The sequence below is a fragment of the Neophocaena asiaeorientalis genome, unplaced genomic scaffold (genome assembly GCF_003031525.2).
Source record: "Neophocaena asiaeorientalis asiaeorientalis breed wild unplaced genomic scaffold, Neophocaena_asiaeorientalis_V1.1 scaffold58, whole genome shotgun sequence".
Lineage (NCBI taxonomy): Eukaryota > Metazoa > Chordata > Mammalia > Artiodactyla > Phocoenidae > Neophocaena > Neophocaena asiaeorientalis.
The window spans coordinates 340,529-368,179 of NW_020172644.1; the positions used below are offsets into that span (position 1 = coordinate 340,529).

The 27,651-nt window shown below is 36.8% G+C and overlaps 1 protein-coding gene across 1 annotated transcript in view; it reads left to right on the forward strand.

The window, feature by feature from the left end:
* The window catches only part of ZGRF1 (zinc finger GRF-type containing 1), a 61,943-nt gene extending 36,600 nt beyond the window's left edge, over positions 1–25,343 (forward strand). Inside the window, exons 12-29 of the mRNA XM_024739476.1 lie at positions 216–339; positions 989–1,644; positions 2,364–2,502; positions 3,209–3,393; positions 5,028–5,224; positions 6,425–6,564; positions 8,330–8,473; positions 9,898–10,012; positions 11,433–11,692; positions 13,393–13,552; positions 16,783–16,860; positions 17,057–17,204; positions 18,827–18,954; positions 20,848–20,971; positions 23,585–23,761; positions 23,899–24,033; positions 24,749–25,010; positions 25,186–25,343. Coding sequence (XP_024595244.1) covers positions 216–339; positions 989–1,644; positions 2,364–2,502; positions 3,209–3,393; positions 5,028–5,224; positions 6,425–6,564; positions 8,330–8,473; positions 9,898–10,012; positions 11,433–11,692; positions 13,393–13,552; positions 16,783–16,860; positions 17,057–17,204; positions 18,827–18,954; positions 20,848–20,971; positions 23,585–23,761; positions 23,899–24,033; positions 24,749–25,010; positions 25,186–25,343 — 3,330 coding nt within the window. The remainder of the gene's footprint in view (positions 1–215; positions 340–988; positions 1,645–2,363; positions 2,503–3,208; positions 3,394–5,027; positions 5,225–6,424; positions 6,565–8,329; positions 8,474–9,897; positions 10,013–11,432; positions 11,693–13,392; positions 13,553–16,782; positions 16,861–17,056; positions 17,205–18,826; positions 18,955–20,847; positions 20,972–23,584; positions 23,762–23,898; positions 24,034–24,748; positions 25,011–25,185) is intronic.
* Positions 25,344–27,651: the final 2,308 nt, after the last annotated feature.

The following is a 27,651-nucleotide window of genomic DNA, read 5'->3' on the forward strand; positions in this document are numbered from 1 at the left end:
AATCCAACAGGTTTTATGTTCTGTATTTCACTTTCTATTATTCTTGTTTATTGTAGTGAGTTTATTCTGTCCTGCCCCTTTTGGAGGAAGCTTTGCCCCACTATAGCTCTACACAATGTGCTTGAAAGCATTATTTTTACAATAGTTATTATAATTCATTCAAACTATAGGGGAAAAGATTTTGATCTGTAGTTTTGTCTCTTCTTTCTGGATAGGTGACGTCACCAGAACAAAAGATCTCCACATTAAGCCCTGTTTCTACTTTACCTTTGAACTCAAGAGATGAAGACTTCACACTGGAATTCTCTGAGGAGTCCCTGAAAGCAAGAACTTTACCTGGTGATTTTCACTTTCTCAACTTAGACAGTTGCTACCATATGGCTGTAATCTGTCTGTCCATGTAAAGTGAAGTTTTTTATTTGAGAGACTGTTACTAAACTAAAAATAATCTTTCATTCACAGACTTGTAAAGTCTGTGAATGTAATAAATATATAAAGGAAGTTGCAACACATCGATAAATAAACCTTGAACTTCAGTCTCTGGAGAATATAAAGTTGAGAACAAAAAACTAGTTCTGGGTTCTTGTCTTAACTCTGCCAATTGGTAGTCATGTTACCTCTAGGCCTTGTTGCAATCTTATCTATAAAATGAGAATGATGAATCCCTTCTCGGCTGTAAAATACTTTGAAAACTTCAGTGTTATGTAAATATAATGTAGTAATTGGTGGGGCGCTGGTGAGTGGAAATCCTTAGCTAAGAGGGAAAAGAAAAAGAGAAAGATTTCAAGTTTATCAACCTTGGAAAAGTTTCTTTATTTTTTGGAGACTAAAACCATTAAAGTTTTTTAAAGGAAATGTGATATTTTTGTTTGTTTTGGTACAAGGCATGTTGGTACTTTTTGCTTTTTTGTATGGATACCCACTGTTTTCTAGAGATTGGGTGATGTCCGTAATACATTTTTATTTAACTAGCTTTTTTTTTCTTTAGTAATGAAAAAATCGAGTTCTCTGGAGGATAAGAACCTTCAAAGGCTTTCATTAGTAAGTGGAACCCGAGTTCCACTTATTACTTTGCCACCTGCCAGTGGGCCACCTGATGTAGATTCTTGTTCATATGTGATCGACTGTGACAGGCAAGGGTCTTCTGGTTCTCCAATATTCAACTTTTGTGAAGAGTCAGAAGTTCCTTCTTTTAGCTTTGGGTCAGAGGACCAGAGCGAAACTTCTATCTCTAAAGAATCTAAGGAAGTGACTCCGAGGGACGTTTCACTTTTTGATAATATATCTACTCAAAGCAAGTGGCTGAAATATCAAAACATACTCCAGTGCAACTTGACTACTCCAGACAGAGTTGATCAGAAAGTAACAGATGGCTTCTTTGCTGAGGCTGTTTCTGGGATGCATGTTAGTGACACGGGTGAAGGACAGAGTGGTGCTGTGAATGAAAGTTCTGTAGACTCTGGGCATTTGCAAATCATGAAACACATGCTTCAGCAACAGCAGCAGGATTTTAGCAGTCAAGATTTGGTTTCCAGAAAGAAAGCGTTTTCTTTGAATTTAAAGCAGACTTCTAAGACTGAGGAAATTCAAAATGTGTTAAGAGAGTATGCCTGCTACAACTGCAGTGTAACAGGAGATTTTCAGGTGAGGAAATGTACCCGTGTTTTGCATCTTTTTTCCAGTAGTTATTATCTGAATTTCAACAAAAGAATTACCAAAATCATGTAGGTGCAATGATTTTAGTCTCGGAGCCAATGGCTTTGTTTTTTTTTTAGAGTTTTCCAAAACTCTTGCTACACTCGCATTTTCTTTGACTTAAGATCTTTCCTAGAGTTTGTGGACGTTAAATGAAATTATATATTTGAAAGTATCTGGTGCAGTATCTGGCACGTAATAGATACTTACTAAATTATAGCTCTGTTTCTACCATCGCTTCCACTACTACAGTTACTATGATTGTTTTCATTTTTCACTCTCAGCTCAGTTTTGCTGATCAGATCATTATTAGGGTAAAGATACATCTTATTATACATTGGTTACGAACAATTCTTACTATAGTTGTAACCAGAAATAGAGATACATAATGATTCACTCACATCAGTTAAGTTTTTCCTAGCAAAAATATTTAAAAACTTATTAAGGGGCAGACAAGAAAAGTTAGTCTTATTTATCATTAAAAGTGCCATGGCATAGCCTTTCTTGCTATACTTAGTTTCTCATTTAAAATTAGAAAATGGTTTTCATGGATTCTGGAAGTCAAAAGAAAAATTTGTTTATTTCCTTTAACATATCTATGGAATTTGCTTATTAGTAAACAGTATTTTTCTGGAGTTGTTATAACAACTTGAATTATTCCATTTCAGGAGATAAATGACTCCGAGCTATGCTTCCCAAGTGGGCAGAAAATAAAATCTGCATATCTTCCCCAAAGGCAAATTCACATACCAGCTGTTTTTCAGTCTCCTGCTCATTATAAGCAAATTTTTACATCTTGTCTCATAGGTATGACTGTTATCTTTTTATTTTATTATGATTGATTGCTGCTTAATGTAAATAGTTTAGCTGTAAGAAAGTGTATCTTTTATGAATTTTTACATTAAATCGTCTCCTTGAGATTTGTTATTTTCTATATATTTAATCTAGTTTTTGACAGCAAGTTGTATTTTAATTTCAGATCAAAGTTGAGTTTTGAGTGGGAAATGACAGCATTATCTTTTTCAAGGTGTAGTTTAAAAAATTTTTTTTAACTGGAACTGTTACAGATGGTTTTGTTATGTAGGAAATTTTAAGTATGGTGCATAGTTTGTTTCGTTCAAGAGTAAAACTGGACTTAAAAAATGGATGTTAGGGCTTCCCTGGTGGCGCAGTGGTTGAGAGTCTGCCTGCTGATGCAGAGGACACGGGTTCGTGCCCCGGTCCGGGAAGATCCCACATGTCGCAGAGCGGCTGGGCCCGTGAGCCATGGCCGTTGAGCCTGCGCGTCCAGAGCCTGTGCTCCGCAATGGGAGAGGCCACAACAGTGAGAGGCCCGCGTACTGCAAAAAAAAAAAAAAAAAATGGATGTTAGTATTAGGTTATAGTTTACTGTCAAAAGGCTATTTTCAAGTTTAGCTAATACATATCTGATACAAATGTGAAATTATTTTGTATTTAATTTTCATCTGTACCTATGTATTTTTTAAAATTATCTTGAAAAATTTTTTTGTAGAACATTTAAATATATTGCTGTTTGGGTTGGCACAAAGGTTGCACAGAGCTCTTTCAAAAGTTGACATATCGTTTTACACATCATCAAACAGAGACAAACTGAAAAATGTAGAAAATAATGTGCCATCCTGCCATCATCATCAGCCTGCAAAACTTGTCATGGTTAAAAAGGAAGGTCCAAATAAGGTATTGTTCCCTCTTCCCCTCCTTTTATGAGACAAGTAAGTCTCATAAAAGGCTTAGGTACCTATTGCTTTACAACAAGCTTAAAGAGTAAGTCTTGACTGGGAGCCTTCTGCTTGAGACATTAGTAACGAACATATAGTAAACTCTCAATACATTTTTCCTGAAAGATGATTTGCATTCGACGATACAAAAATATGAGTTAAAATCAACCTTCAAGTTGCTTAGGAACTTGTTGCACAGTAGTGGATGGAGAGAGATATATAAAAGGAAATTTTATATAATACTGTAATTGATAAAGTAGGAGGGATATGCCCAAATTACAGTGAGAGCACTGAGAAGGGAATATGTCCCAACCTGAGGGCTTAGAGAATGCAGAGATGAGCCTGAAGGAAGTAAAGGTTAAAGCTGGTCTACTATGTGATCCCTAGTATGAGTAACGTAACTGATAAGGCCAGGGGAATAGAAAAGCATATTGATTTAATTTATACTGCTGATAACATTATTATGGAAGAAGTTAAGTTAGTAAAATGTTTGTAATATTGACCGATGTTCTGTACTCATAAGACTGTGCTTTCACTCATAATAATACAACTTTCCTCCATTGCTTGCATATTCCACTTCATCATTAGTTGAGTATGTAAATTTGGTTTTAAATTTAGTTTTCAAAAGCAAGGATTCATAAAAATATTATAACCATAGAATAAAATATTATAGAGCCACTAAAAGTGTTTTTTTTTTTCTTTTTAAGATTATTTGATGACATGGTTGTCATGCTCATAGTATGTTGTTGGGTATAAGAGTTAGGTTATAGACTAGAAAATGTGTTGTTATCTGAGTTTTATTAAAACAATATACATGTGTGTATCCTTGTGTGTGTGTGTGCATGCTTGCACTTACGTGAGTGAGAAAAAAGTCTGGAAAGAAATGCACGAGGGGCTTCCCTGGTGGTGCAGTGGTTGGGAGTCCGCCTGCCAATGCAGGGGACGTGGGTTCGAGCCCTGGTCCGGGAGGATTCCCACATGCCGCGGAGCAGCTAGGCCTGTGCGCCACAACTGCTGAGCCTGCGCTCCAGAGCCCGCGAGCCACAACTCCTGAAGCCCGGGCGCCTAGAGCCGGTGCTCCGCAACAAGAGAGGCCACGGCAATGAGGGGCCCGCACACTGCAGCGAAGAGTAGCCCCCACTCACCGCAGCTGGAGAGAGTCCGCGCATAGCGACAGAGACCCAATGCAGCCAAAACTAAATAAAATTTTTAAAAAAAGAGTAAATGATAAAAAAAAAAAGAAGAAATGCACAAGATGTTCCCTATAGTTGTTTTGGGGCAGCTTTCAGGTTTTCTATAGTGAACATGTTAAGTCAGAGATCAATAAATATTATTTTTCAAATAAGATTGAGTTTTCAGAATAGTGTAATTTTTGATAAAAAGTAATAAATGAAAAGTAGGTGGTTTTAAGTTTTAATTTATTGTTTAAATTAATAAAAAGATTAAGTTGTATAGCGGCTAATTTATTGGAGTACATTAATGCCAAGCAGTCTTTATAAAAGTCTTGACAAACATAGTACAAAAACAGTAAAAAAAAATAAAAATAAAAACATTATTTTTCTCACTAAAGTTTCAATATCTTTTTCCCCTTAGGGTCGTCTCTTTTATACCTGCGATGGACCCAGAGCTGACCGATGTAAATTTTTCAAGTGGCTTGAAGAAGTGACCCCAGGATATTTAACACAGGAAAAATCTCTACCTAGCATGGTTTTAAATGATATAAAAAGTATTGGCTTGTACTTAAGAAGTCAAAAGATACCCCTCTATGAGGAATGCCAGCTTTTGGTGAGGTATGTTTTATGGTGCCAAGTAATTGCCTCTAATTATATCAGAAAATAGTAACCTCACAGAATTATGATCAGTTTTCAAAGAGATTGAGATAGGAAGAATGTCTAAAAGATAGAGTACCTCATTTTTTATGACTATAAAATGGCAATAATTCCCTAAAGCTATTTTTGGCCCCCTCTAAACATTGAGCAGTGTCAGCAATATCAGGATTACTGGCGGGAATGCCATTTTTCTAAGCATTTTTACATATAATCATAATTCTAAGGGAAACCCTATCAAAAAAATCACAAGAATAATTTTTATCATCACAGGATAATACATATTGGTCATTCACAAGCCTGAACTACATAGTTTATAGGATGATAGAATGCTACTTTTTGGAAACATGTCTTACAAAAGTTGGATTACCCAAAAAGTAAATATAATGAGCATTTGCATGGTAATTTAATAATAACAGCATTTATTGGGAGTTTGTACATGCCAGGCACTCTTCTAAGCACTTTGCGTGTATTATTTCATTTAATCATCATAATTTATAAGAAATAGTAATATGATAATTTATTATTCCATTTTTACAGTTATAGAAACTGAAGTACCCTGTCTTTTAGATACTATTCCTATCTCAATCTTTTAAAACTAATGATGATTCTGTGAGGCTTGCTATTTTCTTCCTTTGACACAATGTATTTTTATTGTGTATATATGTATGAAAGTATATAAACATACACATCCCTGGTTCCTGCCTCTTCATACTGTATTTTAAAGAGTTTTTAAAAAAATTTGTACCTTCAAACTTCCAGTTATAAAATAAATAAGTCCTGCAGATGTAATGTATAGCATGGTGACTATAGTTAATATTACTTTACTGTGTATTTGAAAAGTGGTGAGAGAGTAAGAGCTCATTACAAGAAAAAATTTTTATTTGAAAAAAATTTTATACACGCAATGAGTTCTTCAGTGCTTTTTTAAAAAATTCAATTTATTTAAAAATAAAAACTTCATCCATTTTCTTCACAAGAAAAAAACTTTGTGTGGCAATGGATGTTAACCAGACTTATGCTGATAATTTCACAGTATATACATATATCAAATCATTATGTTGTACACCTGAAACTAATATAATGTTATATGTCAGTTATATCTCAAAAAAAAAATCATACCTTAATATTCAAATTCACTTTTGTCTTTTACTCATTTTGCAGAAAAGGGTTTGATTTTCAAAGAAAACAGTATGGTAAACTAAAGAAGTTTACTACTGTAGATCCTGAATTTTATAATGAACCTAAGAGCAAACTTTATCTTAAGCTGAGTCGGAAGGAAAGTTCTTCGACTTACAGCAAAGGTAAGTTGATCTGATTATGTTGTGGCTGCGTCTAGCCTTGTATCTCACTTACATACAGCCCTGTAAATTCTTTATATTAAAGAGATTTTTAAGAGTACAGTTTCATAGTACATATTGTGAATTATTGTACAATAAATTAGACCATTTCTAAAAAGCATATTTTATTTTATTCCCCCCACCCCTAAAAAGCATATTTTAAATTTTAGTTTTTTTAAAAGCTTTATTATAGGCTACCAAAAACTGTTTAATTTTGGTTAAAGAGTCACACCAAGCTCTTGGCATCATAAGTATACTGAATGAACTGTATCCTGAACCTAATATAAAAAATAAGCTGAAAATGTAATGAGTTTATTGATACTTCTGTCATTGCTGCACAATATGACAACCCTGGACCCCAAATTTTGTATATTTGGAAATAAAATCCTTAAAAATTTTTTTCTTTTTTTGGCTGCGTTTGGTCTTTGTTGCTGCGCACGGGCTTTCTCTAGTTGCAGTGAGTGGGGGCTAGTCTTCATTGCAGTGTGCGGGCTTCTCATTGCGGTGGCTTCTCTTGTTGCAGAGCACGGGCTCTAGGTGCGCAGGCTCCAGTAGTTGTGGTGCTCGGGCTTAGTTGCTCTGCAGCATGTGAGATCTTCCTGAACCAGGGCTCAAACCCTTGTCCCCTGCCTTGGCAGGCAGATTCTTAACCACCACGCCACCAGGGAAGTCCCTAAGTTGGGTTAATTTTTATCTTTGGTTTCATGACCTACGCTTGTCATTGATCCTAACCTAGCTTGCTTTTGTTATTTGATTAGTTATTTTAAATGATATAAGAAACTTTGAATCAACAAAGCAAAGCTAAATCTAGTACCTTATAGCTACCTACATTTTTTAAAAAATACATTTATTTATTTATTTATGGCTGCATTGGGTCTTAGTTGCAGTGCACGGGCTTCTCACTGCGGTGGCTTCTCTTGTTGCGGAGCACAGGCTCTAGGCGCATGGGCTCAGTAGTTGTGGCAAACAGGCTTAAGTTGCTCCACAGCATATGGGATCTTCCTGGACCAGGGCTTGAACCTGTGTCCCCTGCATTGGCAGGTGGATTCTTAACCACTGTGCCACCAGGTAAGGCCGGAATGTAGTTTTCTTTAAACAACAAGTTTTTTCCTTCATACTCATAATGGGTCAAATAATATGTGATTAAGTTATATAATTATAATAGCAAATACAACTAGTATAAATAAGTTTTAGAATAAATGCAGTTGACTCTTTGTAAACTCCACTGATGGTAGAAATAGTGCATAGATATTCTGGAAAGCAGCCTACTAGCTATGAGTGCTCAGTGTACTATGGAGAAGAAAGGAGAACGTTAATTAATCTGGAACATATGTTAAGTGGAAGTCTGTTAAGAGAACTTGTATTCTATCCATGGATTGCCAACTTTATTTGAGCATAGAAACCTTTACATGGTGGAGCATCTTTTTAGACTAATACCCTACCTTGGGAAAATAAAATGTAGCTATAAGAGAAAAATGAGTTAGATGTTATCTTTGCTTTATTTACATTTTTTTTAAAATTATAAAGTAACTTTAAAAACATTAAACTAATTGAGTTAAAAACATGGGAATGAAATGTTATGTGTTTGGGTCTCTGGGTGGAATCTTGTTGGTGATAATAACCAAGTTTGTTTTTTTGAGAAATAATGTAGGACTAAGCATCAAAGAAATCCAAGGTAGCTTTGGATGGAGCATAGTTCTGAATCCTTTAAAAGTGTTTGTCTTTTCAGATGATCTTTGGGTGGTTTCAAAAACCCTAGACTTTGAATTGGATACTTTTATTGCATGTAGTGCTTTCTTTGGTCCATCATCTATCAATGAGGTAGAGCTACTACCTTTGAAAGGTTATTTCCCTTCGAATTGGCCCACTAACAGTAAGTATTATTATGCCCATATTAATTTGTATTAAAAAAGAATGAAAGACATGTGATGACTGTGAGCAAGAATGCTAACTTTGTGTGGGACTGTTTGATTAAAGCCAACAAAAAGCATCCACCTCTACTACCTATTATTGTGTACAGTATTCTTGAAATGTGTATGAAAGTTGAATATCTAAATATTTCTGCAGCTCAAGTCCTAGAGGGCTAACAATATAATAAAATCTTGACCCCTCACTTAAGTATTTTGTTAAAGTTGAATTTTACATGGTATATACCTGATTTCTAAAAATATAAATATTAAACATATAAATAAGAATTTTCTTAAATAATTTCTTATATCAAGTTCCAGTTCTTGATTTATTTAATCCTCTTGGTTTATTATTCTAGTAGTATACATTTAGTAAACAAATCATTTATTTTTAACGCAGGCTCAGAGGCCATGGCTCACGGGCCCAGCTGCTCCGCGGCATGTGGGATCTTCCCAGACCGGGGCACGAACCCGTGTCCCCTGCGTAGGCAGGCGGACTCTCAACCACTATGCCACCAGGGAAGCCCCAAATCATTTATTTTTACATTGAGAAGGTCTTGTAGATTTTGCAAGAGATTTCGTGAGCAGTTGAGCAGGAGGGTATGATTTTCATTTGAGGCTATTTTATCATCTGCCTTGAGAAATTCTTAATAAGACAGTAGGCTCTGAGCCTTACTTTTCTTTTAATAAAGGAAGCTTTAGTAAGCTGAATCCCTATCCAGTTCTATGAATCTGTATACTTCTCTATACATTTTGATCTCTGGAGTAATTTCTGATGGTCGAATTTGGTCCATATCTAATTAAGACACAGCATTTAACGACCCATTTCAAATATTTCATAGACATTTTTAACTTGATTTTTTTTCTTTTAGAACTGAATAAACCTAGTCAACCAGCTTGAGTTCAATAAGAGCCTAATTAAGTGAACGTTTGTCATTTTTTGAATGCATATTTTCATATTTGTTGCAGTTGTTTCCTCACCAATAAAAGCATTCTAATTTTCTGCTTTCCATATATTCCTATAAAATAATTGAGGAAGAAATGCAAGAAAATGTTAACAAATTCCATAAACACTACTGTACAATGTATGCTGATTAAATCAAACTGGCTGTTAAGCAGTGTCACCACACCCTAACTCAAAACAGTTATTCTTATTCATTAACTGACATATGGAAGTCCAAATTTGATGTTAAGTTATGCAATTTATAAAGTATGAATGAGCATGTAGTATAGTAGTTTAATGGATAAAAGGACCTCTGCATGTACTTAAGCGTTTATGTTGTGTGATTAATTCAGTAGCTGAACTCTGAGTTATGTGTACATTTAATAGAGTTTTTTTAATGGTTCATTTCATTTACATTAATGTTAATTTTCTGCATTCTGTCTACAGCAGTGGTCCATGCATTATTGGCTTGTAATGCTAGCACAGAGCTGACCACTTTGAAAAATATTCAGGACAACTTTAATCCAGCTACTCTACCTCTAACACAGTACCTGTTAACAATGTAAGTCATTGTTTACCTTTGGGTCATTGGTATTAAAAAATGATGACTAATTGTAAATATGAAAATGTTATAAAAGTACATTACATAAATTTTTGCCAACAAAGTGTTAATTTTCTTTCAGTGATTATGAGGTTACTGTTTGTCAGTGGTTCAAAAGAGAAAGGGGAATACACATCATTTCCCAACAATCCACCCATTCATCTATCTATTATTTATTTATTGTGGTAGAGTCTAGTAAGGGTTACTGCAAATCTTTTTCCTTGGTCAAGGAATAATTTCCTAAGGATCTTTTGAGTGTTTTTATTTATTTATCTGTACTTTTATGCTACAAATTATTTAACATTTAAAACATTTAAATTATGTAACATTTTACAGCTTGAATCCAGTATATATATTGATACTGATTTTATTCTTGACATAACCTATATCTCATTTTTAATTTCTCAAGCACCGTGCCCCTTTTTTAAAAATTGGGAGCGACATTATATTGAATTCACTAAAATGATAGAAAAAGTCTAGTTTCTAATTTGTAATATTATGATCTAACTTGTGGTATTTCATTTTTTTCACCATAATAAAGTCCTAGGTAAGAAAAATAAATATCCTTATCCATTATGTCATTTATCTACTTTGAAAGGAATGTATTTTTTTTTAAATTAATTTTATTTTTGGCTGCTTTGGGTCTTCATTGCTGTGTGCGGGCTTTCTCTAGTTGCGTAAGCGGGGGCTACTCTTTGTTGCAGTGTGTGGGCATCTCATCGCAGTGGCTTCTCTTGTTGCAGAGCACGGGCTCTAGGCACGCGGGCTTCAGTGGTTGTGGCTCACGGGCTCAGTGGTTGTGGTTCGCGGGCTCTAGAGTGCAGGCTCAGTAGTTGTGGCGCACGGGCTTAGTTGCTCCGCGGCATGTGGGATCTTCCCAGACCAGGGCTCGAACCCTTGTTCCCTGCATTGGCAGGTAGATTCTTAACCACCGCGCCACCAGCAAAGCCCAGGAATTCAGTCTTAATAGAAATAAAACCAGTTTATTGCAGTTTTACCTTAAACGGAGGCTATATTAATTACCTAAGTCGGTTTTATTTAATAGAACATGGGCTTTTAAGTCAGTATATGACTTATTAGCTGTGTGCTTTGGGGGAAAAATGTTAATATTTCTGTATCTCTATTTGGGATAATTAACTACATAGTACTGTTGTGAAGATTGCATCAAGTAACATGTAAAATGCTTAGTATAATGCCAGCACATAGTAGGTTTTCAACAAATGTTAGTTCTCTTCCACCCTCCTCCAAATTGGGGTATATGTTTATTTGTGTCTCCAAAAAAATGTTCGCTGTGATGCTTATAAAGTGAAGGCTAAGTTATGACTAGGTCTACTCACCTATTTCAAAAGCCTCTCATTTAAAAAAATTTTCATTTGCATAGGTCTTCATCAACTACAATGAGCAACAAAAGAGTCAATAAGAGAAAATTTATCCCACCAGCCTTCTCGAATATCAGCACAAAATTGGAACTACTCAGTATAGGAGCAACATTGCAGTTAGCTAGTGAGTTAATTCAGGCACACAAGTTAAACAAGGATCAAGCTACAGCTCTAATTCAGATAGCTCAAATGATGGCATCACGTGAAAGTGGTGAAGTGAAGGAACTGGGAATTCATACCCTCCCTATCACGATCATACATGGTAAGAAGCAAGAAAAGAAAACGGTTCTAGTAAATGCATTGTCATATAAGCTTTTGTAACTCAATCAGCTCGCTTGTAATTTCCTAGTCAGACAAGATTCCAGAATAACTCTACATTTTTCAAATCTGGACCCATTTTAGTAAACTATTAGATGAGAGCAGAACTGACCACCCTAAAAGGGAGAATAGGCAGCATATCTGATGAGTGGGTAGCATTATACTCTCATTATCAAAGTATCCAGATTTGATCTAGACATCTACGTGTTGCTCTCTATTAATTAATTCCTAGTCCGCTCACCCTTCATCCTTCATAGTAGCTATTCCAAACCTTCATCCTTCCCATAATACCATCCTTGCCCCTGCCCCACTCTCTCTCTCTGAAATTGATTTTGCTTCTAAAATAGGAAATGGAGGTCATAACAGAAACTCCTTTCAATGTCCTGCCTTCCTTTTCCAACTTACCTAAGTATGGACCTATTCTTACTCTTCTGGTTCTGTCTCAGTGAAGGAGCTTTACTTTCTCCTCTTCAGAGCTACTACTTTTATCTGGAATCTGTTCCCTCTTTAACTCATTTCCTCTCACAGACCTTTTCCCTGAAGCTGATGCTACTTTTCGTCCTATTTTGAGGATTTGCTTCACATCCACTCTGTTGACCAAGCTAGACACTTGGGAGTCATCCTAGATTATTTTTCTCCCTAGATTAAGTGACTTTCTCTTAACACTCCTCCATCTTGCTGTTTCTCTCCCCTCATCAGATCAGTCACTGAGATGTCCCTTCTTGTTTGTACCCACTTTTCATATTGATTCTCTCCTCGCCAGTTCATTTGCACCTCCTCAATCCAAGCCTTCATCATGCCTCCGTATAGCCTAGTTGGTGAGACTACCTTGTAAAATGGAGTTTGATAATAGCATCTGTCTCATAGGTTTGGAGGATTAAATGAGTTAACATAAATAAAGGGCTTAGAGTGGTGTCTGGCACATGGGAAGCACTTAGTAAAGTTGGCATGTATTATTGTTATGATCACCTCACACAGCTTTCTAATTGACCTACCTTTAGTTTTACCCTTCTTCATATTTTCCCTCAAGTAGTTTTTCTAAAAAAAAAAATCTGATTTAGTTCCATTACTTAAAATCCTTCGTTGATTTCCCCTGGTCTTTAAGATAAAATTCAAACTTTTAGCCATACCAAGCAGAACTCTTGTGATTTATCCCCTTGCCTACCTTGTCAGACAGCCTCATCTCTTGCCTATTTGCTGTAGGCTGTATGGAAATACTTGTCAGCTGTGTGCTTTGTCATGCCTCTGCCTAGAATGACCCTCTCTTTAACAGGATATCTTATCCTGGAAGATTTAGTTCTGTTACTCTTTTTATTTTTAGGAAGCATTCCCAACTCCACCAAAGCAAAGAGAGATGTTCTTTCTCTGATACCAACAATGTTACTTACCATATTGTTTTATCATTGTTCTTTGCTTGTCTGTCTTCCTAAGTAGACTATGGTCTCATTAAATATGGAGGTCTTTTGAATAATTATCTATGTATTTATCCCTTGTCCTAATTAAGCACATAGTGAGCACTCAGTTAATATTTTTCAATAAATTACTTAAATGAAGGAGAGAGGGAGATGGATGAAATATTTCTTGTGCTTTTCAGAAATTTATTTATGATATTGCCTTTATTTTTTTCCCTTTCAAAATAATTAGGTGTTTTTGGAGCAGGAAAGAGTTATTTGCTGGCAGTGGTGATTTTGTTTTTTGTGCAGCTATTTGAAAAGAGTGAAGCTCTTACCGTTGGAAATGCAAGACCATGGAAAGTTTTGATTTCTTCTTCTACTAATGTAGCTGTTGACAGAGTACTTCTTGGGTAGGTATCACAGGTATATTTCAGTACCTAATGTTTTAGGTTATTGTTGAGAGAGGTAGATCACCATAGGCCCTGAGTGTCCATGCACATTTTTCCTGGGTATGCCAGACATGCAAGGCCTTTATCTCTGACTCAAGAACCAGCATCCATGAAACAGTAACAGGCTAACTTATTAGTTGCTCGTGTAAAAATTTGAGTCCAGCCCAGAACGTGTATTGTTGGGGGAGGAATCTACCGTGCAAGGCCCTGACCACTCTTACTCAGCACATTTCGTAGGGTTGTGTCTGCAGTGAGCAACCTTGACTGATGAGGTAGTATCTCCCTCCCAGACAAAGAGCAGGGTTACTTACTGCTTGTTATAAAAATAGTGGATTCCCAAGCTCAGTGTTCCTTTCCTACAACTCAATCCACTGCAGTGCAGGCATCCATTTGGATTCTCTGTGTCTCCTCATAGGACAAGGGGACCAAGGGAAACCATAGAAGATATGTTGGTGCTTATGCTGCTTCCTGTGCCATAAGTAAAAGTCCTTTGTCTCTGACCCAGGAGCTTTGGGTTGTTACCTTGGAAGTAGGCTAAACTTGCAAAACCAAGTCATGCGTTATTCTCTTATCCACCTGCCTATATGAACAAATAATAGTAAAATAGCTGAACAGTTTGATTAAGCTATGTTTTTGGCTTCAATAAGAGAGATCTACCTTTAGTTTTACCTTTATCCCATCCCTGTACCAAAATTGTCAGGTTTTGTATTTGATTTTATCCTACTTACAGACTAATAAGTTAGCCGGTTGCTGTTTCATGGAAGGCAATAGCACAATCTGTTTTACAGGTGTAAAATTTTTGTGTAAATTTTATTAAAAATTGGGACTTTCTTGGTGGTCCAGTGGTTAAGACTTGATGCTTCCACTGCATGGGGCGGGTTTGATCCCTGGTTGGGGAACTAAGATTCTTCATGCCGCAGTGTGGCCAAAAAAAAAAGCAAAGAAAGTATTATGTAATGTTTTACCAATATTCCAATGTTTAATGATCTGAATTTCACACAAATGATAAAGTTTGATTAGGAGAAATAATCCGTTATTTGTAAGTGTAGACTTTTTAAAAATTAACTTTTATAATTATATAAGTTAATGCTTATGGCAGAAAATATGCAAGACAGTACAGATAATATTTTATTGTATTTCTTTACAGACTTTTAATACATATACACACACTCATTTTGTTTTCCAAACTTAGGATTCAACAGTATATATTGTTTTGGGTCCTGCTTTTTTTTTTTTTTTTGCGGTACGTGGGCCTCTCACTGTTGTGGCCTCTCCTGTTGCAGAGCGCAGGCTCCGGACACACAGGCTCAGTGGTTATAGCTCACGGGCCCAGATGCTCTGCGGCATGTGGGATCTTCCTGGACCGGGGCACGAACCTGTGTCCCCTGCATCGGCAGGCGGACTCTCAACCACTGCGCCACCAGGGAAGCCCTGTCCTGCTTTTTTTTACTCAGTGATTATTTCTCTATGGTATTAAAGCTTAGAAACCAAAATTTTTCATAGCTCTATTAAATGCAATGATTTTCTTATACGATAAGCAATTTTTGATCAGTAAGTTCTTACCAGATTTTTGCCATTATAAATAATATTGCAACCAAGTTCCTTAAACATAAATCTTGGTATCCATTTCTTATTCTTTCCTGAAGAAAATGTCCTAGGCCTAGAATAAAAGATATGAACATTTTTAAGCTTCTTAATATACTTTGCAAGATTGCCCTCCAGGAAGGTTCTACCTGTGTGTACTCTTTCTTCTGAGTAATCGAAAACAGTGGCTGAGGACATTTTCTGATTCAAGATAATGACAAGTTACCTGGAGACTAAACAGCAAAGAACTTCAGATTGCTTAGCCTAAGATTAAAATTTAACTGTAGACTGTTATAAAAGAAAAATCAAGAAGCTAGAAGAGTAAGTACTAACTACTGAAAAGTAACAGAAAACATGTAGAAGAGATTCTTTAGGGCTTCCCTGGTGGCGCAGTGGTTGAGAGTCCACCTGCCGATGCAGGGGACACAGGTTTGTGCCCTGGTCCGGGAAGATCCCATGTGCCGCAGAGAGGCTAGGCCCGTGAGCCATGGCCGCTGAGCCTGCGCGTCCGGAGCCTGTGCTCCGCAACGGGAGAGGCCACAACAGTGAGAAGCCTGCGTACTGCAAAAAAAAAAAAACTACAAAAAGACAAAGTTGCCCCTAAAGACATAATAATATGGAAAGCAATAGCTACCATATATTTAGCATCGAGATTTAGTAGGAAGAGTGTTAGCTTTTTAACATACCTTATCTTGTTTAATACTCATTACAGCTCTGCACAATATCTTATGTTAGAGATGAGGAACTGAAACTCAAGTCAGGTATTTTGCTGAGGCCACATAGCTAATAAGTAGACTCCCAACCACTGCGCCACCAGGGAAGCCCTGTTTTTTTGTAGATTTTGTTTTTCTTTTTGGCCGCGTGGCTTTTGGGATCTTAGTTCCCTGACCAGGGCCAAGTCCTAATCACAGGACCACCAGGGAATTCCCAGGGCAATTTTACTTGTGATAAATTCTAACATAAATATTTTATGAACGTTTCATGAGCCCTCAACATAAGATGATACATATTTTTGGGCTTCCCTGGTGGTGCAGCGGTTAGGAATCCACCTACCAATACAGGGGATACAGGTTCGAGCCCTGGTCCGGGAAGATTCCACATGCTGTGGAGCAAATGGGCCCATGGGCCACAACTACTGAGCTGGTGTTCTGGATCCCGCGAGCCATAACTACTGAGCCCACATGCCACAACTGCTGAAGCCCGCACGCCTAGAGCCCGTGCTCCGCTATGGGCGAGGCCACCACAGTGAGAGGCCCGCGCACTGCGGCAAGGAGTGGCCCCTGCTCGCCACAGCTGAGGAGGGCCCGTGCGCAGCAATGAAGACCCAATGCAGACAAAAATAAATAAATAAAGTTAAAATAAAAGAAAATAAAGGCATGCTTTAAAAAAAAAGATAATACATTTTTTTAAATTCTCTGAAACACATTTTATAAAAAAGTCTTTCAACTACATTATATTTACTTTGAGGTTAGCCATTTCACATTGAACTACATAATATAAAATATACTGTTATGCAAAGTTAATTTTAATAATGTAAATATTATGTGAAACTTTTAGATTCCATTTTCTAAATAATCAGAATCTATTTTACCCTGTTTTCTTTAAAGGCTTCTTAGTCTTGGATTTGAAAAGTTTGTCAGGGTTGGGAGTGTCAGGAAGATTGCCAAGCCAGTTTTACCTTACAGGTAAGAACGCTAAATTCCAAAAGTCACAGGATGTTCACAGAAGTATAATTTTATATAAGTCTTACCTTAAATCTGGTTTCTGGAGAGAAAGCTGTATCTTTTCCTTGGTGTTATTTTAGGAAATCTGTATTTTACTTTTTTGTGATGCTGTGAAAATGGAATCAAAGGGTATTCTTTTATGTAATTCTTTTTTAAGTTTGCATGCTGGCTCAGAAAATGAAAGTGAACAATTGAAAGAACTACATGCACTCATGAAGGAAGACCTGACTCCTGTGGAAAGAGTCTATGTGAGGAAAAGTATTGAGCAGCATAAACTGGGGACCAATAAAACCTTGCTGAAGCAGGTGAGGGGAAACAGCTTCAGTTTGTCTGTTTGTTTATTTAATTTATATATACGATTCAGATCCCTTTTATTCCTGTTGATAGGAGTATTATTCCTATTTATTTCCCTTAAATAAAACAAATGACTGTGATAGCTCGGATCCAACTGAAGTGTGCCTGTCTATCCAGTGCACGTTTTATTGCAAAGCATTCTTCAAATTTGTGAACACATCCAACTCTCCATGACAGAGTCATCTTTTCTCTTTCTCCCTATATGTATATCTTTTTATAGGCGTAAGGGGAAAGTGAAGAGGTGGGAATAGATTCCTGGGAAGTTAAACGAAACGTGGCTTTTTTCTAGGAGAAACAGAGGAAGAGAAAGTCTGACACTAGGCAAAATATCCAAGTTCATTTTTATCTTTGGTGCTTTCTTAGAAACCAAACCAGTCCTTGCAGGGTCTGTCTGAAATCTATCCTAAGAATCTAGGAGGCTCAGACACTTAATCCCAGGTATTGGGAACCAACACTGGACACATAGGGTCTCCGGCTGCAACAAGTAGCATCATCTCCTTCATCAAGTTCTGATCCAGGCCAGTCTGGGTGTCAGCTGGGAGGAGAGAAAGAAGTCATTTAGTAGCTTTCTCCTGTGAAAGGAGAGGCTGGGGGGAAGAAAAGGGAGTGGAGGAAAAGAGGGTTGTTGGCTTGTTGGACAATGTGGACATGGGTCCACTTTTTCTGCGAGAGATTTGGGACAGTCAACCTGTTTGGGACCCTGTTTTGGTCAGCTATTGCTGAAATCATGTTGCTTAAACAGAATCTCAGTAATTTAAGACAACAAACTTAACAACTCTACAGGTCATTTGGTGTGGGTCAAGCCTCTCGTTCTGAGAACAGTTGTCTGTGGCATGATGCCCCTCTCCTGACAGACTGCAGAAGTGCAAGAGGGCAGGCAAGATCGTACAAATACGTGTAAAGCTTCTGTCCCCAGCATGTCAGCTGACATTCCATTGCTATAACGGGTCCTATGGCTAAGCCCGACATCAGGGGGCAGGGAAGTATACTCCACCTACTTCTCTGGTGGGAGACACTGCAGAGGCACGCAGCAAAGGCTGTGGATGAGTAATACTGTCACGGGGAAGGAGGGAATGGTAAATAATAATCAATCTACAACAAGTCTGGGTTCTAGAAGGCCTCAGAAGCCTTCAGACCAGCTTTTTATTATCTGAGTTATAGACTTACGTTTCCTCCCTTCTCCCCAACCAAATCCAGAGGGGCTTAGTTTGACTACATTCAATTAATGCAAATGAGTCATTTATGTAAACTACTTATCGTTTTACATCCTTATCCAGCATATTGATATGTAAGAATAATTATTAATGGTTTCTTTGATACCTTTCCAAGTGAAAGCCCGGTTCACTATAAACTATTGCTCATTGGTATCACCTGTTCATAAATAAAACTCTTAGAGGAATTTCCATTTCTTATGTGGGAATAATGAGAATATAAAGTGGCCTATGATTTCTGATTGCCAGTGATTAAATTAGGACCTGCTCATTTCTGATTTTAGCCTGTAAGTTCTTTGGTAAATATATTCTCTTAATTTGTTTAATAGTTATTAATGAATAACATTCTTACTGTAATAAAGGTCCGAGTAGTTGGAGTTACCTGTGCAGCCTGCCCATTCCCATGCATGAATGATCTTAAATTTCCTGTGGCTGTTCTGGATGAGTGTAGTCAAATCACAGAACCGGCTTCCCTCCTTCCCATTGCAAGGTAACCTAAAAAGTTCTTTTCCAAAGATGCTCAGATGTTACAATTATTTCAAACATTTCCTCAGTTCAAACTCTTCCCAGACTTTTGTGAAAATTCCTAGCAACGCAAGTACTAAACTGATTTTTTGAAAGAATCCAGAGGGAAATTTGAGGGAGGGGTTAATGTATCAAAATTTTGTTAGATCACCGTTGAGGCAGTTGGATCACTACTTGGATCACAGTTTAGACATTCTTAAAGCCTTGAACGTTCAAGTGCTAGGATTCTACTAGAACGTTGCAGGCTTCTCAACCAGACTAAAGGTGCCTCTTTAGTCATAGTTTAAGAACCTAACTCTACTGAAGAATGTTCTTTAGTTCCTAACCTTGATATAATTCCAGTGTTCAGGTTCCAAAAATATTTTTTAGATTATGAAAGTAGATAAAGAAAAATAAGTTGAAAATGAAAATTTGTCTACTAAAATTTAGGAAACTATGAAATCTTCTAAGCTGTCTCAGCCAATTGAAACACTGTGCTTTCAAAGCATCTCTTACTGAGGAATCCTAAAGGTAGTGGAAGGAGTACTAGACCAGACTCAGTAGGCTTCAGTCCTAGGCCTTGTTCTGTCCCCCTTGTTGTTTCGTTTTCTTTCTTTTTTATAGTAAATATTTAATCTTCTGATTTCCAGTTTGTAAGTGTTGAAAACGCACAAGAAAGATTTTACTTCACAAGTACTTTTATGTTAATATATTTTTATTCAATATATATGGCAATAAATCTCCACACGTCATAACCAAAAGTATGTTTTCTTCCCCTTAAAAAATGGGGATGTAACATTAACAACCACTGTAAAATAAAGCACACGATTATTTTGGTGAATTTACAGTTCTTTTTTCCCAGGTGTAAGGATGAGGGAGTAGGGCATCAACTGTCACGATCTGCCTGGGACTTGGGAGGTTCCGGCATCATGGGGTCTTCAGTGTTTAAACTGGGACAGTCCTGGGCAAACCAGAATGAGTTGGTCACCCTACTCAGGAGCCAGGGATGGAGAAAGTAACGCCCTGCATGAGAGGGTGGAGGGTTAATACTGTGGAGCACCTACTGTCTACTAAACACATTACATACTTTATAAAGTCCTTACAACAGCCATGCATGGTATTATTATATCAGGATTACTGATAAGAATAGTGAAGCTGTAGAGATTAAATAACTTGCTGTGTCCACACAATATAACAGAGCTAAAATTTGGATATAGGTTTTTTCTTCAAAACTTGGACTTTTCCCCACTATATTCTATTCCTATTTAGAAAGACATTTTACCCCTGAGAGCCTAATTTGCTTCATCTCTAAAACAAGAGTTTAAGGCAGATGACTTCTAAGAATGTTTCTAAGTTTATAGATTCTAAAAATCATTGTTTCTCAAAGTGTGTTCTGTGAAATACTAAGTCCTTGCAGAGGCAGGGGACACTTACTAGGTTTTATGTGGAAAAAAGTAAAGTTATGTAAAGGATTCTTTTTTTTTTTTTTTTTTTTTTTTTGCGGTACACGGGCCTCTCGCCACTGTGGCCTACCCCGCCGTGGAGCACAGGCTCCGGACGCGCAGGCTCAGGGGCCATGGCTCATGGGCCCAGCCGCTCCGCGGCATGTGGGATCCTCCCAGACCGGGGCACGAACCCGTGTCCCCTGCATCGGCAGGCGGACTCTCAACCACTGTGCCACCAGGGAAGCCCAAGGATTCTTTACTGCACAACTTTTTAAAGCCTTTTAATACACTTATCACTGTTAAGCCTTGTTAGTTCTGAGAACGTGTCATGGTATTCAAATTCTTTGAAATACATTTTAGAAAATAGTGCAGTAAATGATGTTAATGCATGTTTCTCTCATTGCTTAGATTAATTTTTAGAATTCTGTTTTTAGGTTTGAGTGTGAAAAGCTGATTCTGGTTGGAGATCCCAAACAGCTCCCTCCTACTATTCAGGGTTCTGATGCAGCTCATGAAAATGGATTGGAACAAACGCTTTTTGATCGACTTTGCTTAATGGTACTACTGCTAAGTTCATACAGAACTATCATTTGTTGATTATACACTGTGTAGGTTGATAGAAAGTGAAAACATTAGAAGAACAAGTCCTTGCCCTAAAATTATGTTAATTGGAATTGTTTAGAAAGTACTCATCTTAAAGATAAGTTGAACCCTAATAATTTAAGAATGAAATGAATCTTTTCCCTGTGTACTTTCGTAGTGGGTAGTAAGTATATTGATTTTGCTGTAAAATAAAAAAAAATCTATATGTCTCTGTTATCCATGTCCCCTATTGTAGAGCTGTTGTAGAGCTCTACTTCACATTTTTTTTAATTTAAAAATTATTAATATAGCCCTAAGTTGAGGTGACATTCACGTAACGTAAAATCAACCATTTTATAATTGCTGTCATTTGGAGGCTCATTCTTCCATTTTTTTTCACTGGGATGGATGCAGATTCGGGGGGCCTGGGTTTATACGTTTTGGAAGTTCACTTTCAATGATGCAAAAATTAAAATTCAAAAGTGAATATATATTTAAATGTGGAAAGCAATCGTAACAATAAATTTCACAAATCATCCCCCCCCAAATTAACCATTTTAAATGAATAATTCCGTGGCACTTTGGTACATCCACAGTGCTGTGCAACCACTACCTCTGTCTAGTTCCAAAACATTTTCATCCCCCCAAAATAAAACTGTACCCATTTAGCAGTTACTCTCTATTCCCTCCCTCCAGCCCCTGGCAAGCACCAGTCTGCTTTCAGTCTGTATGGATTTATCTTTTCTGTATTTCATATCATACGGTCTTAACAATTTTCGTATCATTCAGCTTGAAATCATACAATATGTGACCTTTTGTGTCTGGCTTCTTTCACTTAGCACGACATTTTTGAGGTTTATCCACACTGGCGGCATGTAACAGTACTTTTACTTTTTTTTTAAGTACATTTACAGTGTAGTGCAACCATTACCCCATCCTTTTCTAGAACTTTTTCATCAACCCAACAGAAACTTTGTATCTATTAAACAATAATTCCTCACTCCCCTCTCCCCTGAGCCCCTGGTGACCCCATTCTACTTTTGGTCTCTATATTTGCCTTTTACAGGTGCTTCAAGTAAGTAGAATCATACAATATTTTCCCTTTTGTGTCTGGCTTTATTTACTGAGCATAATGTTTTCAGTTTGTCCATGTTTACCTATTAAACAATAATTCCTCACTTCCCTCTCCCCTGAGCCCCTGGTGACCCCTATTCTACTTTTGGTCTCTATATTTGCCTTTTACAGGTGCTTCAAGTAAGTAGAATCATACAATATTTTCCCTTTTGTGTCTGGCTTTATTTACTGAGCATAATGTTTTCAGTTTGTCCATGTTTCAGTATGTGTCAGAATTTTATTCCTTGTTAAGGCTAACTAGTAGTCCATCGTTTTATGTGTACACCACATTTTATTTATCCACTCATCTGTTGATGGACATTGGGGTTGTTTCCGCCCTTCAGCTATTGAGAATAATGCTGTTAGGAAAATTGGTATCAATTATCTGTTCAAGTCTCTGCTTTCAGTTGTTTTGAGTACACACCCAGAAGTGCAACTGCTGGATCTGATGGTAATTCTATGTTTAACTTTTGAGAAACTGCCAAACTCTTTTCCATCGCTGCTGCTCCATTTTACATTCCCAACAGCAATGTACAAGGGTTCTAATTTCTCCACATCTTCACCAACACTTGTTATTTTTCATTTTTTAAAATAACAGCTATCTTAATGGGTATAAAGTGGTATCTCATTGTGGTTTCCCTAATGTCTAATCATGTTGAGCATCTTTTCATGCACTTATCTTTGGAAAAATGCCTATTCACGCCCTTTGCCTATTTTTGAATTGGATTGTTTGTTGTGTTGTTGAGTTGTAGGAGTTCTTTATATATTTTGGATATTAATCCCTTATCAGATATATGATTTGCAAATATTTTCTTCCATTTGGTGGGTTGTCTTTTCACATATTTATGCCCTAAAAGAGTATTGGGGATTGATTTTTTTCCTCACATATTTCTCCCTCATAGAAGATCCTTTGTCCATGTGATCACTAATCCTGCATTTTATTACATATTATTAGAGTGCCTTGTAACTATTCAAAATGTTCAAACAATATTACAGAACATTTTGCAAATAAAGAACATACTCAAGGAAAGCCCTGAAGTAGATGGGAGTTGGTTTATGATGTATTAAGAAAATTGGAAACTTCTTTGAAGATTCAGAATGAAAAATGGCTTGTACCTAAGGAGGATAGTTAATGAGTTATCAACAACAGTTTCTAATTTTTTTAAAGATTTATTTTCAATTTAGTGTTAGGCCAATTCCATATAGATTATGAAAGCATGATGTTAGGTACCATACTTATTAGATAGTCTAAGGTTTGTTTATATTTTATAATTTTCTGGTATAAAAAGTTTACTATAAAAATATTTTTAGTAAATTCAAAAAAATTCTTTTTATTCATTTTATCATGGCTGTAATTTACTAAGAGCACAATATGGCAGTATTTTTAAACTTTAAAATATTATTGTGGATTTTTTTTTCCACTAAGAAAAAAAATGCTGTTTTAATTCTTTATTTTTCTGCATTTAAATTTCTTAGGGTCACAAACCAGTTCTATTGAGAACCCAGTACCGTTGTCACCCTACAATCAGTGCTATTGCTAATGATCTGTTTTATGAAGGAAACCTCATGAATGGTGTTTCAGAAACAGAGAGGAGCCCTTTACTGGAATGGCTCCCAACGCTGTGTTTCTATAATGTTAAAGGACTGGAACAGGTAATGACATTAGTGTTGATAAGAGTCAACACAGTTTAGTTTCCTGTTTTAATTTTATTGTTGTTGTTTGCATGCTTTTCATGGTCTTTCCGTAGTGTTTCTGGGAAATATAATTTAGGTTCTGTTTCTTATTCCAGATTGAAAGAGATAACAGCTTTCATAATGTGGCAGAAGCTGCTTTCACACTCAAGCTCATCCAGTCACTGATTGCAAGTGGAATAGCGGGCTCTATGATTGGGGTGATAACATTATACAAATCCCAAATGTACAAGGTTTGTATTACCTATTATGATATTTACCATTATTAAATATTATAATTTCATATTATAATATTTTATATTACATTTGTAGTAGTTTGGTTTGTGTTGGTTTGGTGCCAGAAAAACTTTGGGGACTGTAGTTACTATATTAAAACAGCATTCAGACTTTTGTCTAGTCTGGCTTTTTTTCTGTATAATTAAATGTAAACCTAACAAGGGTTAATTAAATTCAGTTTACAGCTGTTGGGGCAAAAATGCAAATAAACAAATTAGAGGGAAGGAAATATGGTATATGCTTTGTGTTTTGGGACAGATGGGATTGAGTCTGTTTTCCAAAATGTTCTTTCATTATTATTACATTTTATCAGTAAATCAAAGATAGATACCAGATATTAATCTACACACAAGCCAGTTACTTCTAACTAGTTTTCATTTATATTTATTTATTTTTAGTATTTTTCATGTTTCATTTAGTTTATCAGCTCTAAATTAGCATATCTAAATACGTTTCCTAGCAAAAGATAAATCATCACTTTGATTTTGTTTCATAACTTACATTATCATTAGTTATTTATCATTTCAGAAATTAGCCAAATCTCTGTAATAAAAAAGAAAATGAAAATTACCCACCATTAGTTAAATGATGACAGCTGCTGTGGGTAGGTTGAGAGGCGTAGGTTCTTCATGACGTCTGCACCGCATGAACCTTGTCTTCTTTCCTCCACAGCTCTGTCATTTACTCAGTGCTGTGGACTTTGACCATCCTGATATGAAAGCTGTGCAGGTGTCCACAGTAGATGCTTTTCAGGGAGCTGAAAAGGAGATCATTATTCTGTCCTGCGTAAGGACCAGACAAGTAGGATTTATTGATTCAGAAAAAAGAATGAATGTTGCATTGACCAGAGGAAGGAGGCATTTGTTGATTGTCGGAAATTTAGCCTGTCTGAGGAAAAATCGACTATGGGGGCGTGTGATCCAACACTGTGAAGGTAAAATAAAAATGTATTTAATTCAAGCATTTTGAATTAAAACTGACTTTTGGGTTAGTGCTTGGGGTGGTTCTGGTAGGAACAGCTCTGAATTTGCCACTATGGGAGATGAGTGAAATGATAATATGGAAACTACTGTAAAGTATAGTTGTCTCATGTTTTGTATCTTTCTAAGGGAGGGAAGATGGATTGCAACACGCAAGCCAGTATGAACCACAGCTGAACCATCTCCTTAAAGATTATTTTGAAAAACAAGCAGAAGAAAAACAGAAGAAAAAGAATGAAAAAGATAAATCTAAAGATAAATCTTATTTGCAAAAAGACATGATATAGTTTGTATTTATATAATTTCAAATTCATTTTACACTATACATTTGTATATTTTTATTACCCCAAACCCATTATTGAAATAAAAAAGACATTTAAACAAAAGTGAATAAACATGTAAAATTTTGCTCTTCAGAAAAAGTATAGTTACTTATATTAAGATAGGCAGATGTTGAAAGTAATATAAAATCTCACTAATAAAAATAATTTTTTTCTAAAAATTATGGCTTCTGTTTGCTAAAGAAATTAATTTTACAAGGAGCAAGAAAAAGCCTTTATGGGGAATACCAATGTTACTTCAAAAATAAGTGAATATCTCAAAAGCTCATCTGTTAAAACACGTCTACACAGTTATACCAACACACTCCTTTCTGAACTACAGCTCTAGCTGAATCTTTTAAAAATAATTATAATGCCCTGTCATTTTATAAGTAAAAACATATTCACAATAAAACTTTTAAGCAGTACAAAAGAAAGAAGAGAAATGAACTAAAAGTTCATTCCTGAAGACAGCAGTGCTCAAAACTTGCCATGACCCTGGTATAGTAGGTGCTCAATAAGTATCTGTTGGATGAATGAATGAATGAATGAATGGATGGATGAAAGACTTCCTTTGGCTCATTTCATTCTATAGTCTTTTTCCTGTGCATTTTTTTGCATAGTAGTTATTGGTATATATAGTATATAATGGATTTTAAAATATTATAAAAAGAATACATTCCCCTTATAGAAAATCTGCAAAATACAGAAGAGTATACAACAGAAAATAAAAAGCACCTGGAGATTCACTACCCAGAGATAATAATTGCTAACATATTGCTTCAGTCTTTTTTCTATCCTTATATTCCATATGTAAATAAACCATTTGTTGTATGATTTTTAGCCATTATTAACAAAGGAACATTTACTTATCCTACATGGAAAAATGGCAAGGGCTTGATTATAATTAATACCAATGAAATATTTGTCTTTACCAATTAAAAACTCATATTTTTTATGAGTGATTTGAGTCAATTTTTTTTTTCTTTTTTTTTTTTGCGGTACACAGGCCTCTCACTGCTGTGGCCTCTCCCGCCACGGAGCACAGGCTCCAGATGCGCAGGCCCAGCAGCCATGGCCCACGGGCCCAGCCGCTCTGTGGCATGTGGGATCCTCCCAGACCGGGGCATGAACCCGTGTCCCCTGCATCGGCAGGCAGACTCTCAACCACTGCGCCACCAGGGAAGCCCAACATTTATTTTAAAGATGCAGAAAATTGCTTACTTGAATTACTTCACTGTAAAAAATGACCAGTCTACCTCTATGAAACTCTTCTTTTGTTTGGGAGAAAAATAAATCTAATGAAGAAACAAAAGTTGTAATTCTCCAAGCCTTGTCCACAATGTGTTAATGATTGCGACAGCATTTGCTCTTTTAATGTAAGTGAAAGATGTGACTCTCGAGTTCCAGGCAATGCCTGACTGAATAGGAGACACCTCAGAAATTACTCATTGCCCCTTGGGGACCCTGGTGGGGTCCAAAAGCCCCTTGAGCCCAGCACATCCTCAGTAGATTGACTAGGACAGAGACCCAGGCCTGAAGATAGCATGTGAGATGCCACCTGTAGTCTAGACAGGGTGGGTGCCCCCGCTGAGCTCTGCATCACCATCTGGGGAAGCAGGAGGGGAGAGAAGCCTTTAACAATCTGCCATTACCCCAAAGAGGCCTTGCTTAGTTGGAAGTTACTTTTCTACCCTGGAATTGTGTGTCTTACAACCAGAAGAAAAGGAGTAACCTTAATGGACCAGTTTACTTCCCAACTCTACTGAGAATGCAAACTTGAGTGCCACCTTATGTCAATTACATGGACAAGAAAGGAGCCACATTTTCACAAAACACAAGATGGCAGAACAGAAGGACCTTGAGCTCATCTTCTCTTACGAGGAGATTAAAAATGAAAAAGACTGAAAAAAAATTAAAAAGACTGGAACCTACCAAAAAAGATGTTCTACATACAAAGACATAAAGAAGAAACCCAACAAGATGGTAGGAGGGACACACACGATATAATCAAATCTCATAACCCCTGGGTCGGCAACCCACAAACTGGGGAACAATTATATGACAAAAGTTCTACCACAGAAGAGTTCTGAGCCCCTCGTCGGGCTCCTCAGCCTGGGGGTCTGGCATCAGGAGGAGGAGCCCCCAGAGCATTTGGCTTTGAAGGCCAGCAGCACTTGAGTGCAGGAGCTCCACAGGACTGGGGGAAACAGACTCCACCCTGGGAGGGTACACACAAGGTCTCATGCGCACCAGGACCCAGGGCAAAAGCAGT